General features: G+C 44.2%; 1 protein-coding gene across 1 annotated transcript; it reads right to left on the bottom strand.

Annotated features, from left to right (window-relative positions):
- Positions 1–353: 353 nt before the first annotated feature.
- Positions 354–17,459, bottom strand: LOC104843366 (transmembrane protease serine 11E-like). The gene is given in 10 exon segments (XM_010586270.1): positions 354–515; positions 928–1,070; positions 1,946–2,211; positions 2,438–2,618; positions 4,920–4,958; positions 5,955–6,118; positions 7,678–7,745; positions 8,170–8,285; positions 9,443–9,566; positions 17,367–17,459. Coding segments are annotated over 10 exon segments (1,356 nt in total).
- Positions 17,460–19,233: the final 1,774 nt, after the last annotated feature.

Genomic DNA, 19,233 nt, shown 5'->3' with positions numbered 1-19,233 from the left:
TGTCTTAGATGCTGGTAAATATGATTGTTTGGGCTCAAACACTTTGCCTGGGTATAAAAGTAGGGGCCAAGACATTTGGCCACGGAGAAAAAAGGGTCAGTAGATTGCATACAGACAAAGGCAGTTGTCCCTTTGACAGAGTACTTCCTGAGCAAACAGCTGTCACGTGGATCAAGTCTATTCCTGTCTGGCTGTAGGCTAAACCAATTTCAAGTCCTAGACCACTCCAAGCTTGCTAGCAGTTGATACATGACCACAAGCTAAGCCAGCAGCTGTTTAGAGGGTAACCACAGAGCAGAATGTGTCAGAGGAATAGCTGCATACAGCCCACAAAACTTAACCCACTGCAGGTGTCAGATGCCTGTTTTGGCGTTGATCCAGTTTCGATAGTAAGTCACTCGCGTGTACACTCCTGGTTTATTTGGCTTGCCACATTCATCTCCCCAGCTCACTATTCCCACAAGATACCAGATTCCTCTGGAGTCTGCATGCACCAGTGGCCCACCAGAGTCACCCTAAGGAGAAAAATGTCAACAGGCAGGAACAAAATAAACAGTGTTCACCTCACTAATGCAGCAAGCCTCAAATTGTTCTGTTAGAACTGACAGATGTTTGTCTCTAGACCACAGCTATAATTCAACCTCCACACAGTTTACTGACAAGACAGAGGCTGACAGCCTGTGTCTAATTCAGTGTCTCTCACTCCACACCCTCACATCTGTATTCTCTCACATGGCATTAGTTATAAACCCCAAGCACTTAAGTGCAGACTTGAGCCCATGAGCCATGAAGCTTGCTATTTACATCTGTCAAGATACTGTACCCCATAAACTTAATCAAGATTCCTCAAAGTATATTTTATTTCTAGGAAACATCACCTCCCACCCCACCTATTTCCTTTTTACTATTACCTATGAAGAGACTTACCTGGCAGGCATCCACCTGCCCCTCCAAGTATCCAGCACACAACATTCCAGGTGTTATTGCTCCACCGTACACTTGTCTTCTATTACAAGTCGCAGTACTTATAATTTTCACTTCTGCTTGTCGAAGCTGATTAACACTGTAGCCTAAAAGAAGTGGCATTAGAATTTGCAGACAGGGTATGCAACCTAGAACACTCAAGGATTAGGAGTAGCCAGATTTTCCTACAGCTTTTCTGCCATTCCAGGCAATGAAGGGAGCTACCTAGACAATGTCTCAGGAAGAAGACAATTTTTTCCCCCCCTGAAGTTGTTCACTTGTTCTCCATCTTTCATCCTCACCAGATGTTCTTTAACATAATGGACAAAGGGATTTTTGTACATGTTGCAGTGTTGAATTCAACTATAGGCTACAAGATATGTCCTTGATATCATTGTAAAGACCCATTTAGTTAACTGCAATGCAGCTTTGTACAATCACTACACCCCTCAAGAGTCTACCATGAAACACAACCTATATAGTTCAATGGTTCTCATAAGCAGATCTATAGTCCCATCAACTCTGACCTCACTGGCATGGACTAATTTGAATGAAGTTCACTCAAGTCTTAGAATGAAGCCTGATTTATGACCAAAGAGAGAATAACTGATGAAAACTGTCATGATACATCTATGACAAAGCTGAATGGAAAAAGAACTCAAGTCAGAGCTAAACCCAGAGGGACTGGGCCAGTGGGAACAGAGAACACTATATATTCAACCAGCACAATGCATGCAGCAACAAAAAAAAAAGCTGCTCTTATTCCTGTACAGCTAACCTGTAGGGTCTTTCCCCCATATTCCAATCCATTGACCAAGCCAGAAAAAAAGCAGCAAACAAAGTCCATAAGTGTATCATTAGCACAGGTACCTATCAATCACCAAGTCTAAGGAGCCCAAAACAAACACAAAACCCCATAAAACTAACAGCAGTCTTCTCAGATACATGTGTGACAAGGCACGGGAAGGCAAGAGACACTCACCATCATTCTCCAAAGCTCCCCAACCTGTGACAAAACAGGAAGTGTTGTCTGGGAAAATATGAGATGCTTCAGGAAGACAGACACTGTGCACATCACTTGTGAACTCAATAGCAGAGGTAAGTTCCACAACAGCCACATCATATTTATGATTAAGGAAAAAGTCATCGTATTTTTCATGAATGATAATTCTTCGGACGAATTTTTTCTGTTTTGGAGGTCTTAGCCAAATTCCAAAGCTGGCAGTCCACCTCCCAGGATCTCTTCCTCTGTAAGATATTTGAGGTTATGTCACAGCCACACAAAACAAGATCCACAAAGGAGCTTAGCTCTCCATTTAAGCATCAAAATGCAATGTGGCCACATTTGCCTAAGGGACAGAGAAGAGCCAAACTTCATTATCATTCAGCAGATACAGATGTTAGTGGGCCGTGAAAGGTCAGAGCACCCAAGAGTCCTAAAGCCTGTAGGATCAGAAAGGTGCTGATGCCTTACCCTCTAAAGCAGTGGGCTGCAGTCACTAGCCACGTATTACTGATCACCGATGCACCACAGCGATGGGTCCCATCAAGCTGAATACTAGCCTGCCATGGCCATTCCCCCTCCTGTGCACGCTGCCCGCCAATTATTCTCTCCACTCCTGTGAAGGAGAATGTCTGTCTTCGTATTCCACAGCCTGTCAAAGCAAAGGCAGCTCTGCTTTAGCTGATTGAGAGAAATCAGGCTGCTGCTTTCGGAAAGGCCCTCATGGCTGCAGGCACAGGTGTAACAGGGCAGGGGTGTCAAGAGACAGCCTTCATCTAAAGCAGTGCCTCCAATAGCAGGGAAACCAAGTGTCATGGTCACAAACATCTCAAGATAGATGTGGGGCAAACAAGTTTGGTAGAAGAGTCACTACTTTTTCCATTAAGCCAGTTTTCAAACACACAAGCCTGTTTTTGCTCCCATGGGAACAGAAGGCTGTATATCTGAGACCCTGTTTATTTTCCCCAGTTGTAACCGTTTACCTAGATAAAAAAAAAAAATTGCCTCTACAAACCTTGCTTTGTTTGATATTTGACCAGAGCTGTACAGAGGTGTCGTGGTTTCAGCTGGGATAGAGTTAATTTTCTTCCTAGTAGCTGGTACAGTGCTGTGTTTTGGATTTACTGTGTGAATAATGTTGATACCACACCGATGTTTTAGTTGTTGCTAAGTAGCACTTGTCCTAAGTTAAGGATTTTTCAGTTTCCCATGCTTTGCCAGCAAGCAGGTATACAAGAAGCTGGGATGAAGCACAGCCAGGACAGCTGACTCAAACTAGCCAAAGGATATTCCATACCATATGACGTCATGCTCAGTATATATAAACTGGGGGAGAGTTGGCCAGGAGGGGCAGATCGCTGCTCAGGCATCAGTCAGCGGGTGATAAGCAATTACATTGTGCATCACTTGTTTTTTTTCTTGGGTTTTATTTCTCTCTCTTTGTTATATTCATTATTATTATTTTTATTTTTATTTTATTTATTAAACTGTTCTTATCTCAACCCAGGAGTTTTACTTTTTTTTCCAGTTCTCCTGCCCATTCCACTGGGAGCAGGGAGGAGAGAGCAAGCAGCTGCGTGGTGCTTAGTTGCTGGCTGGGGTTAAACCACGACAAGAGGGAAAGGTAACATACATAGCCATTAGTGTGTCTGTGCATATAGGTACACACACAGATTATTAGGCACAAAGACATGCACTGAATTGACCTAAGCATTTACATTCATATAGCTTTCATAGTAACAGCATGTAAGTTTCATCTAAAGACTAAACCTCTCTTGGTACTGTATGAAAAAAAAGAACATCTATAGTTTTTGGGTTTTTTAAAAAGACTTCTTAAAAATTGAGTATGAAAATACTGAGGAACCCCCACATAAACAACAACCACACCAGGGCAGCTCTAAGGTTTAATACACACATCACCACCAAAATATGCGCAAGACAGACACTGCACAGCACTTGTGAACTCAGTGGAGGCAATCTTCCCATTATTTGTAACATCCCACCTGTATAGCAAAGGCAAGACCGACATAGTATAGCTTTAAGTGTCACAGAATTGCTGAAGACTAGTTTGTAAAAAAAACACAAAACCAAACAAAAAACCCCACCCACAAACTAAGCAAACAAAGAAAGGATTTTGTCAGGTCACCTCCAGGTCAGCCTTGACCACAACAACAAAAAAATAGTGTCCTCTTCCTCCAACAGTTTACTTACAGCCACTGTGCCAACAGCGGTCATGTATTACTCAGATGAAAAAAGTTAGATCCAAACCGGTTAATTCTCAGAGTCCATTTAAAGACGGAAAGCTAACATTGAAAGGCTCCTAGACCATGCAGGGGACTGATATAGTCCCCTGGAAGGGGACTTACACTGTCCCCCTGTTTCCAGAGGAGCTTTAAGACCTCAGGAGGGAGCACAGAACAGGAGAGGAACCGAGAACCTGCCCCTCTCCAGGGCTGTGCCACTGCCTTGCTCTCACTGTGGACAGCTCTTCTCCCTCTCCCACCCTCTGGCCTTTCCCACTTTCCCAGTATATCGCAACATTTAGTTCAAATCTGACAGACATCTATTGCCAAACCCTTCTGCAGGGAGGAGGGGGAAGAAGGGAAAATGTTTTTGGAAGGATTCCAGCAAGAACCTTGGCCCACAGCAACCGCAGTCCTTGTACAAAGCTCACTAACAGCAGCTCACCTACATGCCACTACTTCCCATAACCAAAATTAAAGCAAGTGCTTCCCACCACCAGATCAGGATGCCTGATTTTGCAAACACTACAGAGCCAGCCTGACTGCAAGAAAATGAGCTGACATCTTCCCTGGCTCATGCACTGTCTACCGCTCTAGTATCTTTAATAAGTTATTTTTTCAACTTGCATCTCAAAAGCATAAGAATCTTGTAAACACAAAACCTAGACCACTATGTCCTTGGACCTTTTCTACAAAGCATTTGTACTTACAGTTGTTTAAAAGGTTTTCTCCTTTTTCCTTATTCAACTCTGAAATGAAAACCAAACACCACAGTAAATATATCTCATACTGCTATGTGAATTAGCAGATTCCCTCCCCGTAGCCAGCGAACACAAATTAAACAGGTTCCATTGCTGCATGGAGTGACAATATGGTAAAAGGAGTAATTTGCTCTGTTGAAGAAGTTCAATTAAGCCTGTGTTCCCCACTGAAAGTGCAAGGCCAAAGGATACATCTTTCTTGCCTTAGCTTAGAGCTAACAAAAGCAGCAGATGACTGCACATAGGTCCAGGTAAAATCTACATGTGCTGGCAGCTGTGCACAATACAAACACCTACATGCATTTTTTCAGGTTCAATATTACGGCAAGGTGGTCAAAACAGTCTTCAAAAATCATCAGTGCTGAGATTGACTGGAGGTAAACTGTAACGTTACCAATTTCTTTCCTACAAAAAACCCTCTGCCAGATTCTGATAGTACCCAGCAACAGATTCATAGGAGTGGATTACTGCCCAGGGAACCTCAGGGTTTTGTTGTGAACACTTGCTATAGCAATCTGTCAAATAAGCAAAGGAAATGGCAGAGGGTAGAAAAGGGAACCATCTCAGCCTTGCATTTTTTTAATAGCTTGAGGACTCTGCATTTCAGTACCTGGTGATACAAGTTCTTGTCCAGTTCACTGTGTGCCTTAAAGTAATCTGTGAACCCATGGTCACAAAGTTGGGCCTTTTTTGATGAATTGGGCAGGGGGGACAATCTCATTCAACAGAGCTAGGTACACAGAGAGACCCTCTGATGCATAGAGGAGAGCTCACAGCATAAATCAGTGCTAGTATGCTTTAGTTCTTTCCATGCTACTTCTTCCAAGTCCCTGGGCTGTCAGCCGTAACACACAATTTTGAGAAGGCAAAAGAAGAAAACAAGAATAGCCCATATTTGCATACCAAAGTGAAACTCATTACACTAAGAACAGCAAAGTATGAGGAACAAATTCCAAGCTAAAAACACAAACCTAAGGCACTTGCCTGTGAGTCTAAGGGTAGACTGGTCAACATTCAAGAATGTGGAGCTTGTTTTCAGCCTTCTGCGTAACACATTGTTGACGTGACCCCAGCTCATTGCCTTACTGTCAGCTGAGGCAAATTTAAATACCAGAACAACAGATGCAAGCACTCCACCAGGATCTGGGCTGCAAACCAAAAAAAACCAAAGTCACGTCATTCTCTCTCTGCCCAATTATCCTCTTTGTTCTGCTTTGCAACGTCTACCTCCTTTATGTGAGAACAGGTCTGGTCTGCACAGATGTATAGGACAAATAGCATAGCTGTGCACAAGTAAAGGAAGATGATGACATGTCAGCAGGCAACAAAAGACTTGGTTCTCACTATAACAATAAGAGGGAATTTTCTGGGAACTGTTATAAGCAGCTGAGAAGGACAGGAGGGATCACTCCCTTTGGCCTCCACGGCAGCTCATAGTCAGTAGGAACAATACAGCAAGTCAAAACCCTTCAACAGGTACCCAACAGGCCACTCCTAACAGCCATTCAAAAGACCCATTTTAGCGCCACAGAAGTTAGAAAGGTCTCTCGGTAATTCTTTCCATTTAAGACACTTGACCATTTATTTGCCAGTTAGCTTCATTGTATCTAGAGACAAAAATCTCAATAATTTGCATTATCAGAGCAAGGGATGATCACTTACCGTCAGTATTAAATATCGGGCCCAACACTTTAGACTAATGGTCTAAAGGAAAACCAACTGAAGCCTAGAGGGAAAGACATCAGAGATGCAGCTAGGCTGGTCCAGTGCCTAGTTACACAAGGTATCTGTAGTAAAAACAAGCTTGGAAGAGATACACTGTTTGCTCAACCTAAAAGGTGTAAAGGAGTTGCTTGAATTTTAGCTCCCAAGTTCTGTAATTTCAGTTGATATACAGTATGGAAGGCTTGTGGAAGAAACCAGCAGCAGAAAACAACATAGAACAGTTTAAGGCAACGACTCATTCCATCTAGAGCCAGGTAAAGGCAAAAAAGCCCAGAAGTGCTGTGAAGAAGGACATTTGTAGGAAGTCTGGCATTCTTTGCTGTCTAGGGAAAAATATTCCACAGCAGAATTGAGCCTTATAGAAATACAACTCCAAACCAAAGTAATGTGAAGAAGAGGGAAGATGGCTCTTATCACTGAGAGTGATACATAATTACTGTAGAGAGGAAAGACTTAAAAGCTCTCACACAGGACCTTTATATGTCCCACTTGCCTCTTTCCCTCAACTCTGTATCCAGGTATCTCACAGTGGAAACGTGTATTCCTTCAGACCTTTTCATTGAGGGAAGAGAATAGACACCTCCTGCTGTACAGCATGCAGAGGGGTAAACACCAGCCTGAGCTTCCACAGGAAGCATAAAGTGGAATAAAGAGCTGACTCTGCATCTCTCAAGCCTTGAACTAGTAGTGAAGGCTGGGATCACCTAGTAATTCAGTTACTGCATCACAGCCACAACCAACTGGTGTTCAGGTAATCAATCTGCAGAAGTGTAAGGCCAAATTTCTCTTCCTTGCTGACCTCTGAAGGTAACCGAGCCCTCAGTGTTGTAAGCACCGAAGGAGAGCGACAACCAGCCAAGACTTAGTCATCCTGCTGGTGTAATCCAAGCATAAACAACCAGGCACGCTCCATATGGTCAAGAGGTAGGAAGAAAGGATATTTATCACATCCCTACTTCTTCCTGACCTTCACAATACTTACCTTAGACTGACAACATGGGACCTGATGTACCTTTTTCTTAGAAAGGACCCCTTGAACACTGCAGATATCTGTTGAAGGAAAAGAGCGTGTTAAAATACACCTGTAATATGCACATGTTCTCAAGATATAACAGTCTTGTGAGCCTCTGAAACACTAGAAAATGCATTCAGATCTCCAGGTCTACACCAAAGCTACCACTAAATTTCCATCAGAGGATGCAGAACCAAAATAAACAGCTTGGCTGATTTTGCTGTCCCTTCTGCTCTGTGGGTGCCTGTTCCACCCCAGGGCTGCTGGAACAAACAGCACCTGTGCTTACCATCTGCTTGTGCAGTCAGCAATGCATCTTTAACTCACTACAGCAAGTTTTGAAAGGTAAGGCCAGACACATAAGGATGAGGCACAATCACATCTGACTCTTTACTTCCAATCACACAACCGCAGGACTCTTCACCATAGGTCAGGCAGAAACAGAGAAACAGCTTAGCTTACCATGGTTTCAATCTCTTGGCTCAGGCGCCTGAACTCTTCTGTGGTTTGCCTTTTGTATTGAGGGTCGTACTTGACATTGGTGATTAGGAAAGATGCATTGTAATATCGATCCTGATCTACAGAGGAGAAGAAAAGGAAAGGTGGCTGATCTCCTTCAGTACAATTCAGACATGCACAGCACCTCGCAGGGCATGGCACAAGTAAGGCTCCCAGGCTCTGGCTGCGAACCTGTCAGCTGTGGAATCACAGCTTTAGCAGCACTTTAGGAAAAGGGGGCTCTGGACCATCTTGTTGCTCCATGGACCAGCTAGGGGCTCATTTCTACTTTGAAGACCATCCCAAGCAGCTCTAAACTACACTACAACATTTCTCTGGGGACCATCTTCCCATCAGCCCGAGGCGAGCACAGCACAAGACACACCAGCCCACATACGTCCCTTCTGACTCAGTAGACACACTCACTCCTCCCTAGCTGCACTCTGGCATGTCCCTGCCCCTCTGAGAGGCAGGTGGCCCAGTGCTGTTTGCATCCATTCAGCCGTCAGATTAAGTTTAAAATCTGGCTCTTCCGTGAATGGCAGAGAGGGGCCCCATTATGCAGAGTTAGCAAAAAGCAAAGCTAAGCTGTAGCTCTGCCACTGCTCTGTCTAGTGTCCTAATGCAAGCCACGGCCTCGTCGACTCTCCGTGAGCTGAGACAGCAATGCAATTAGCTTCATCCCAGGAGGAAGGCATTTCAAAACCCCTCACACTGGCGTCTCAGAGACTGGGAACAGAACGGCTTGGCTTCATTCATCCACTACCAAAACTGGGCCCTTGGCAACCAGGACCGACTCCTGGGCTCCAAAATGCCTAAACCTCTGCCCTCTCTCTCTCTGGAATAACCTCAGCTAGAGGTGCCAGGTTCAATTTCGGAAAAAACCCTGTTTGAGACCAAGCTTACTATGCATAGCCTGAATACTAGCCACACCCCTGGCTTACACAGAAGACTGCTAGCCTTTGATTAACCATGGATACCAGTGGAGGCACCAGGGCAAGACAAGAACCAAAGAGAGGGACAACACTTAAATCCCTGCTTCAAGTGAATGATATTTTAAGTATTCTTGCAGGTTTTCGAATCAATTCAGATCTTGAATAGGGTCTAGTAAGTTCTCATGTGGATTCTATACCAGGGGTGAATTGTATACCTAAATCATCAGGCAAGACCACAGTAGCAAGTGAAACACAACAGATTCCTGAAGACTTGTGACAACAAGTCTGAGTGGTGCACTTACCATGGCACAAAAAAAATGTAATCAAGCCAATGACGAAGGCTAAGCCTGCTATCACCGACACAACGATGACTGCTATCTTCCATGGTTCTATACGGTTCATTGGTCTCTCCATCTGGATCACTATCTGCATTGAAGAAAACAACATGGAGAAATTCAACTATTACAAAGACAATAGCACATCCTGCACCAAATCATACCTGGCACAGTTTAGCTCAGCTGACAAACCTCACAGAATGAGGTAGGTTGGGGAGGAACTCTGGACCCTGTGGGTCTGACCTGCTCAAACCAGATCCCACTACAGCAGCTTGCTCCATGCTTTGTCCAGTCAAGTTTTTAGTATCTCCAAGGACAGAGACCCCCCAGTCTCTCAGGAGTCCTGGTCCAGTCTCTGACCACTCTCATGGCAAAAGCTTTTTCTTCATATTTAGTCAGAATTTCCTGTGTTCTGACTTGCCTCTGTTGCCTCACATGCACCCCTGAGAAAAGCCTAGAGTTGTGTAGGTATTGCTAGTAGAGACAATTTCCCACAGATTTCAAGTGCAGCTGACTGCCCACACAGGTGCTTAAACTGAATATAAATGTAATAATTCATGACTGATGAAATAACTTCTGCAGCAAGGATACTCTAGGCTACCAGAGATGCCATATAACATACCAACTAAAAATAACTCAAAGCTGTATGAATAGTAACATTTATTGATCCCTTACAGGGTTTGGGTTTTATCGCACCAAAACTACACATACATTGTAAGAAACTACATCCTGTCTCCTGCCAGACAGTCTGTCAGAGGGGAAGTAAACAGCTGCCTATGTGTAAATGGGATATGGCAACAAGACCCAGACTTGGTGCTCACTGAAAGTCAACAGCAGACCCGTAAAAGGGTTGGGAACTTGACTCGCACATGGACAAAGGCGCATAAGCCTTTCTCCTCCATTTATGTCCTCCTGTTCAGCATTAAGCAAGAGAATATTAGGAAAACTGCATTTTTGTGCATGTCCTCAGTAGCTTTGTTGCAGGATGATGCAAAGCCTTAAGCACATTTATTTCAGATCCCCAGTAATTCCACAGCACACTATGTAGTAATTGTTGGCATGCCACGCACCGAGTCTCTATATCATGGTTGGCACTAGTAGAGGGTATCAGAAAAACACATGGGATAATCTCTCAAAGGTGCCTCAAGTGACAAATGGCAGCAGCCAGCTCTGGGGAGGAGGGACTCAGCTGGCTAGTCACCACACTGTTTTACACCCACTGATCCATGTTTGTATTGCTGTGGACCAGACACAGTAAATGCTATTTTCCCCCTTTCAGGCCTATGGCACAGCCATTTCTGAGCAACATCTGAGAAAACAGGGGCAGAAGGGCAGGTGGAGAGAGTAAGTCTTTCCAGGTTTTCTGACTACAAGGTGGCAAAGAAGAAGTCACAGTGAAAGCAGAACAGGATACCAGCAGAAGCTCCATCTTAGGAAATGAGCTGAGGGAGCAGAAGAACAGTGAAGGCAAGGGTATGATGCACCAATCCAAGAAAGCAAAAGACAGTGAAGTGGTGGGAGAGCAGAATGGGGTTATACGCTCTGCCCTGAGGGCAAGAAAGCTGAGCAAAGCTACAAGACAGAGATGGCAAGCATGGCAAACCAGGGAAAAAAAAAAAAAAAGCCACAGAGGAAGCAGCTGAGAGGTCTGCACAGAGTGAGGGTGTGCTCAGCAAGTAACAGGGAAGTTGGAAGCAACCCAGAGTTTAATCTCCTCACATAAAAGCTTGGTTTTGGCTAGTGAGAGTGCTGGCAGGTATCCCAGTCCATTGCTTAAGCAGGGAAGCAGGCAAGTTTTTACCCACTCAAACAGGTGGCATACTGGAAAGAAAAAGTTGAACAGGGTAGCTTCAGCCAGCACCACAACTGCAGGTGGTCACAAGCAGCAGCTCAGCATTATCAAAGTACACGGACAGGTGACCAGGATCAAGCCTTCTGCTTCAGAGTCACATGCTATGGAGAAGCCTAGTACCTCTCATTCTGTTGTGACTGCTTTATTGCGGCCAAGTTATGTTCTGGCAATGCACAGTCCAAGTTTTCTCCAAATCTAGCTGTCTCCCCACTAGACTGGCTCAGTTCCCAATGGCAAGGCTCTGCAAAACAGACTGTCGGGCAGTTGACAGGAGTCTGAAAGCCGAGGCTGGCCAAGATTACTTTCTTTGGAAACTGCAAGTTGCAGTAAGCACATAATACACACTAGAGCTCAACTGGTTCCACAGGGGCCTGGATTTCTCGCCATCTAGACCTTCACTGAATACACCATCTGTTACACCTGAGGTTTTAACAGATGCAGAGATTCAGATAAAAACCTAAGACCAGTGGGACTGTCCTGCCTCAGTTTCTTTAACATGCCGCAGCCTCCCATGGATCGTTCCCATCCTCATCTCACAGCTCACGATCTTTCACAGTCCTAGCTCATGCAACTGCAGCATACCTCATGGGCAGCCAATTACTGCCCTTGAGGGCAAGCCCCTTGGCTAAGCAGAAAAGCCCACAACGGCAATATGCCTCTGCCCCTTCTTAGCTAGCGACCTCTCATGTTTTAAAGATTCTGCTCTAGCATCTGACTTCATTCTCCTCACTGGGGAGCTTTTGCTCTCCAGACTGAGCCCCTGCCATCAGCCTCTATCTGACTGGTTCCTTGTGCTTCAGCTGTCCCCACCCCAGCGGGCTTCTACCTGAACGGCAATCAGAGTGACAACCCTCCATTGCTCTTGACACAGAGAACGCGTGGCACAACCCTGACGACACACGGCTGACTCTGCAGATACTGAGACAACAGTAGTCTTGTTTCATAACCGCCGGCTTTCTTGAACTGTATACAGTCAGATTTCCTCAAGATAAGGCCTTACACCTAAGCTACAAAAGCTTAAGACTCACACTTGAGAAATTAGCATCTCGCTGCCTGTAGGACTCATGCTCTGACAGGCAGCGCTGTCCTCCATTTCAATCTGTCTTTATTTCCTTCTCATGCAAATACCAGCTACATCAACAAACACTGCCAGCACAAACCCCCTTCTCTTCCAACATTTTGGAACTGCTTGCTCTCCACAGGTCACACAGACTTGCAAGGGGAAACAGATACCTCAGGAACTGCTGCAGTGCTTGGGGAAATGGAAACATGGGATATGAAGAATAAAAACCTCCTTCACTTCTGATACTGATTTAACTTTCAATCTTTTAAAGAAAGCAGTTTAAAAGAAGTACTTCCATGCATTTTTACATTCATATAGGTAATTAATTTGTATATAGGATATACAAATTAAAGTGGAAATACTTTTTCAAACCCAAAACAGTTTCCTCCCTTTAGCACGATGCTTTCGATTTCCATCTTGCTAAGTACCAGAACAGGAAAAATCTCTTGTGCAATGGAAGCACCAAGTCTCATCACCTCCCACAGTGTACAATTGCCAGTACATATCCTTCAACTGCGATGCCTGAGTGCGGGACCTGGCTCAGCAGCCCCCCACCCCCACTTTTTGGGGGTCTATTTTATCAGCAGACATGGTAGTCACCAGTTGTGCAAAAGGGTTGGGAAAGAAAAACTCTACTGTTTTTAGCTTTTTAGGAAATACCTAATCTTTTGCCACCCATTTCAGGAATCGGCGTGAATGCAGGGAACAGATGGTCTTGTTGGGCCCCAAATCAGCTATCCTTTACTCCTTGAAGAAGAGCTCAAGTGCAGGCAACACCAAATGTGTATCGCTTGTATTAAAGCAGCATATATTTCCAGTAGTGCCCAGGAGTTCTAGAGTTCGATACTGCCATGCTAGGGTCTATATTCACAAAAAGCCCCACACTCACAACTAGGTCTGGTTTTGAGCCTGCCTCTGCTGAGACCTACTAGGATGTTTAGTGAAAGGCCATTCTTGTTCAGGTTATGTCCACTCAATGCATTCAGTCATTAATCACACACATTACACCTCCAACTAGCTCCTTCACCCCCCTAGCCTTTTTGCTATTATGCCATGGAGGGCAGGATTGTCATGCTCTACCAGAATAACCACCTGACAAGGATTCCTGAGCCTGGGACATCCATCTCCGTAGTTAAAATAGTTCAGCAGCAGGTGGATCCCACTGTTTAGGAATCACACTTCTGCATGGTCTTCTCTGCACTCTAGTAATGAAGAAAACTCTGCTCCACCCAGCAACACTCACTGGCCAGAGAAACACTGATCCTCTGCAGTGCTAATGAATGCAGAGGCAGAGACAATCTTGTTGCCTTCAACCGTAGATGCACCCTTTCTTTCTTGTGGCAAAGAGGCACTGCTTAATAGATAGGTGTTCTCCTCAGAAGACCCCCCAATACCACAGGTGTCTGTGTAGATGCCTTCCAGTCAGGTGTTTTGTACAGCCTCACATTTCTTGCTTCCTTATGCCACACGCTTTGATATTTTCACTGCCCAAACTCCAGTAAGATGCGAATTAACTCTCAGGGGAGCAGCCTGGGAAATTCAGGTAACACCAATGCATTCATCCTCCAGCATGGATGAGGATAACTTTCATTCCTCAAGAGCAAACCTTAACAAGAGATCAGAAGCCAGACTCCACCAGGAGACCTCGAAGGCCAAGTCCTCTCTGCTCTGAAAACCACCTCCTCACAGTCTGTGTGTGGCAGCTTTCAGTCTGCAGTGAATTAGTGAGAAGTTTCAAACCCAAGATCTTTTAGTTCAGTACAAAACTGCTTATCTTGGCAATACTATAGATGAACGCGAGACCTCCTCCAGCAATCCCTGTTCTCATTTAAAACACGCTTCATTCCCAAGGAGCCCAAGACAATCCACAGGAGCATCTGACAATTTCATATCACAGTTCATTTGGGTCTGGAAATGCAAACTATTAAGTCTCCTAGTTTAGACGCCTTGGCTCAGAGCCAAAAAATGTGTTTTGATCACTTAAGTTATTCCATACGGAAAAAAATTCATCCAAATGAACCATTTTGGAAATAGCTATGTTTATATAGAATTAAGTTATTTTAAACATAGTCAAGTCGCGTGTCAGAGATATTAAATCAAGCCTCGAGTGAAATACAGCAAGAAATAAAGCTATGTTAATAGTTATTGGCACGTTAGGAAGAAGAGTTGTACTGAAATTTTATGGAGCTAAAATTGTCTGGTCTTTCTTGCGAAACCAAGGGGAAAACAGATAGGATTTCGGGCTGGATTTCTGATCAACCCCAAATGAATTCTTTACCTTCCAACTTGGACAATTTACCCCAAAGCAAAAGACAAGCACAATACACAGGTGACAAGCTGGTTTTTCCTCTCTTATCCTGTACCAAATTCCCTAAGGTTACCAAGTTCACTCACAATGCAAGTGATGAAAGTTCAGCTCCCACCTCTGCCTGACAGGATTTGATCCACTGTATTGAGCTAATCCATCTCTTCCAGTTCAGCTACTGTGCATTATAAAAAGCCTCAGAACAATACCAGAAAACTGATCAGAAAATGTCTGTTCAGACAAGAAAAGCAACTGTACTTTATCAAGTGTCCTAAGAAAAGGCCCTAGACACTAGGAACAGCAGGGAACAGCTACCCTGTTCTGTTTTACAGATCTACCCTTGACATTTTTTGATTTCTTAAGCTAAGCCCTCACAGCACCCCGACCTAGATTTGCTTTTAGATGAAGCTAAACCATGTTTTCTGGCACCAGCTGTTTCCTGAAGGTGTTTTGCCATGCTCTGCATAGAAGAAAACATGCAACCTCTTCTATCTGATCTGCTGCTGTCTTCCAATAATAAATTTATTATTATATTTTTTTATTACTATACCCTAGCTCACTGATATTCCAATACTCTCAGAAAAGCCAATGGCAGAGCTTGGGTTGCACATCTGCTGATGCGGGTCTCTCTACATTTACAGCCATGACAAGTTTTTCCATTCAAAGATGGATTTGGGCACAACCCTACAATCACTCTTCCTAGAAATGGGACCTTTCACAAGACAACTGAACAGACTTATCTGCTGGCCTGGTGAGTGCAATTTGAAAATCCAGGCTAGGTCCCTGAAGCTATCTGCCTTGGCAGGGGGGGTGGGAATGGCAGCAACTGAAATATGTCTGGCTTAGTCCAGGAGTCCTGTAGCAAAAGCACAGGGCCACATAGCAAGACATGCTAATTCCACTCCCACCTTTGCCACAAGCAATCACACCAACCTAACACTTCTCCGCTGTTGTGGCATACTCAGGACACACACTTCTAAGAAAATGGGACAACAACCTCTGTTACATTGGGCACTGAAACAGAAGCAGCTACTGCCTGCCTAAGTACTGCAAGACCCTTGTCTGGATGAGGTCAGTTACCTACCAGCCTCGATCACTCAATATCTCCCAAAGCAATTCTGATACAATGGAAGACTTCCAAATATTGAAGGGATCTGCTGAGGGAAAAAAATGTGTGTGGTGTTCTATGCGTCACGCTGAATCAGCTCGATCTCCCCACACCCTTGAACATCCCACAAAAAGAGTAGGTGCTGCATACCACCCCTCTGCAGTCAGATAAAGCATCACTAATGTATTTGCCACTTACTAATTGTGCTCCTCCCCATAACCATCCAATTCTACCAAGGTTTTGCTGCTTCCAAGGAGCACACTTCTGCTGGGCAAAGACAACAGCTCCAAATACTGTTCTTGTCGTTTGCATCAAGACTCAAGAGCAGCATTCAGTCTTTGGGATGTGTTAACACAGAGCTTACCAGTAACTATATCCGTGATGCCAAAATGCTGCTCATACAGGCTTCCCTGATTATCTGATCACCTTTGCAATCAGCACAAAAGGCTTGTTGTTCCTTAGTCTCTCATCCATTTTGCATACGGCTTTTTGGAGATTATGAGCTCTTTAATTATTGGGATAGAGCTAGCGTCCTATACTACTACAACAGTCTGTGGGACATAACTGTAATGCTGACAACTGAAACATCCTTGATCAATAATGCATCTTTCTACAGCTGACTGCCACAGCCAACATTTTGAGAAAGACTCCCACGTTCTGAAATAAGCTTCAGTAGAACTAGGAGGGCTACTCACTACATAAGGACTTTACAATCTGCATGAACGTGCAAGAGGCCATCCCAGTGTAAAGGAAATATTAAGTACATGGCCACTGATTGCAATCAGTTCAGGATAAGGTTCTGCAACTTCCACATCATCTTTACCTCTCAGGTTTCCACTTCCAGCTGCATTGGTCATAGACAAGTATCTTATCCTGTTAGTTTAGCACTCCCAGAACATAGCAGTAGATGTCTGCTTTTCAGTCTTTGAAAATAGCTCTGCCCACCTCCCTTCATCCTGCTTTGGTTGAAATCTGTTCCAGAAGCGAGACACTAAACAAGCAGTTATAATCTTTGTGGGGTTTCGGTTTGATTTTCGTTCCAAGGCAGGGTGGGTGAAATGGTCTGGTGCCAGATTTGGTGCGTTTCCAAGCTGATTCTGCACAGATTAACGCTTCACTGGTTGCATACAAAGCCCATGAAAATAAACAAGAGCACAAGAATTTACTTTTACCTACTTTACTCTGCTCACCCTTTTATACCACGCTATTAGCTCAGCAGTTGTGACTGCAACACATTCTAACCGCACTAGCACAAATAGCAGATCAGAGTTGGGGCGCAGAGAGATGACTCTCACCTGTTCCCCCACTGTAACCTTTGGTGGCCATAGGCCACCTTGATTTGTCACCATACCATACTGTAGAGGAAACGGGGAATTCTCGGAAAACAAATGCATTTCGGGTGAGGAGAAAGGGTGAAATATCAGAAGGATTACTGATGCATGGAAGGCAGCTCAAATCAGAAGCAAGCTCAGAGCTAGTGCTATTCTGCCCTATAAATCTACGCACGATATAGCCATGCTGCCCAAACTACCAAGGAGCAAGTCAGAAAGCCGTGGCACTCACCTCTGGCTACCACTGAGAGGTCAGCAAGAAGCTCTTCTGTCTGGGAGATGCACTGTCCCGAATGCCACAATGCAGTGTGCAGCATCTCAGCATAGACTTGTGGCTTTATCTCCCAAATTAGGAAAGAAAGGAGTCATAGGCAAGTCAGAACAAACAAGTCCAGCAAGTCTCAGTGACAGAGGCTTACCCAGTAGCATGATTCCTCCCCTAAAACAATAACAATACACTTCTTTCATCACACCTTTCATCCAGGAATCCTGAAGCTTTTTCAGAGCATTAACTACACCCTGCAACACCCCAAATCAGAAAAGCCATGAAAATTTTGCAAGGACGCAGAGTTTATTTCCTTCTTTGGTATAATTAAAAACAAATCAGAAATTATGGGCAGGACCAATGCAGAAAATTTGCATGTTCTAAAGAGACAATGTTCAGTCCTAGACCAGATGCAGAGCTGACATAAATTGATATAGATTCAGTGGCATGTGCCTCTTGACTCCCTTGACATTGTTCATTTGGCCAGACAAGAACTTGCCCCATAACAACAGCTACGTTCAAGTTTGTCATTCTTCTTTACCTCCTTAGATGTTAATTCTAATTGTGGCCACCTAGTCACACACACGTTTCTGTCCTGGAAAAATTCTTCCAGGTCACAAACATTTGTGATATAAATATTTGCAGGTTGTCTAGATAAGCATTTCTACTTGTGCTAGTTACAGCAAGTTAACTGGCAAGTCAATTAACGCAAGCACAAATTCTAACCTAAAGTAGCATTTCTCAATCTTTTGTTGGGAACCCTTTTTTCAATTGTAAGTGTTCTCAGTTCCAAACTTACTAGAAGATATATATGCCCACATAGCCTTAAACACAGATTTGTTTCAGAAGGCAAATAAAGACGACAGAACATCACCACAAGATACCTGTGGCACATACTGCTTTGCTGCAATGAAGTTTCTAACATCTAGGGACTCTTTTCCTCCACCTTAATGACCTTCATTTGACCTCTCTACAGCTCAGGGATCACCAGCTTAGTAACACACTGATGAGACTACATCTTACATGGCTGGAGCTCTTCCTTCCACCTTATATCAAGTCCATAGCCAAGTTACAGGAGGACTGCCTTTCTGGGAAGGCCAGCTTCTTTGGAATGAAACATAGGCTAGAGATAAGCCTCAGCTTCTCATAATTTGGATTCAGTCAACGTCTCAGCGTAATTTGTTATAAAACACAATTAATACAGTTGCTAATGATGCATATAACGTAACTGCTTCTCAATACTTCAACTGAAAGCTGCGTTGCTATCCCATATAGAACACTTCCATTGAGTCAGTCCAGACGTGCAAGAGAAATGCAGTCAGAAGCCTAGCTAGGGGGTTACAACTTCCAAGGGTAAAGTATCAAGTGTCATATGATTACCTGACCCATGCGTAGGTGGTGCAAAGACTTATTCATTCCAGGCAGCCCATGATCCTCAGAGATAGAGCCCTTCCTTGTTACTTGATCGTGGCATAGGTGGAAGAAAGCACAACACAGAGGCTTCATGGCAATCTCTGAACAGTCTTACCTGCAGGTAAAAAAACCTATTGCTGCTTAAGGAAAGAGGTTAAACTGAGGAGGCTTCTTAGGGCACTGGAAAGCTCTTCCAGCCCTAGTTTCATGGCAGGAAGGCACCAAACTGATTTAAGGATGTAATAATCCTGGTCAATGTTCCCCTCTCTGCATGAGGTGTCTGTGTATATTCTTGTACTGACAATACTTCCCTGGGGCAGAAGCCCCAGCTGAGAAAAAGGGACAGGCAATAGCCATCAGCAGTTCAGTTACCAGGTACCTAACAGGTTTGGCTCCTGATTCCAGAGGGGGTGTACTGATG

The sequence above is a fragment of the Haliaeetus leucocephalus genome, unplaced genomic scaffold (assembly GCF_000737465.1).
Source record: "Haliaeetus leucocephalus isolate CR32 unplaced genomic scaffold, Haliaeetus_leucocephalus-4.0 Scaffold140, whole genome shotgun sequence".
NCBI classification, from domain to species: Eukaryota; Metazoa; Chordata; class Aves; order Accipitriformes; family Accipitridae; genus Haliaeetus; species Haliaeetus leucocephalus.
Note: the sequence above shows the minus strand (reverse complement) of the source record. Positions and strands in the feature narration are given on the sequence as shown.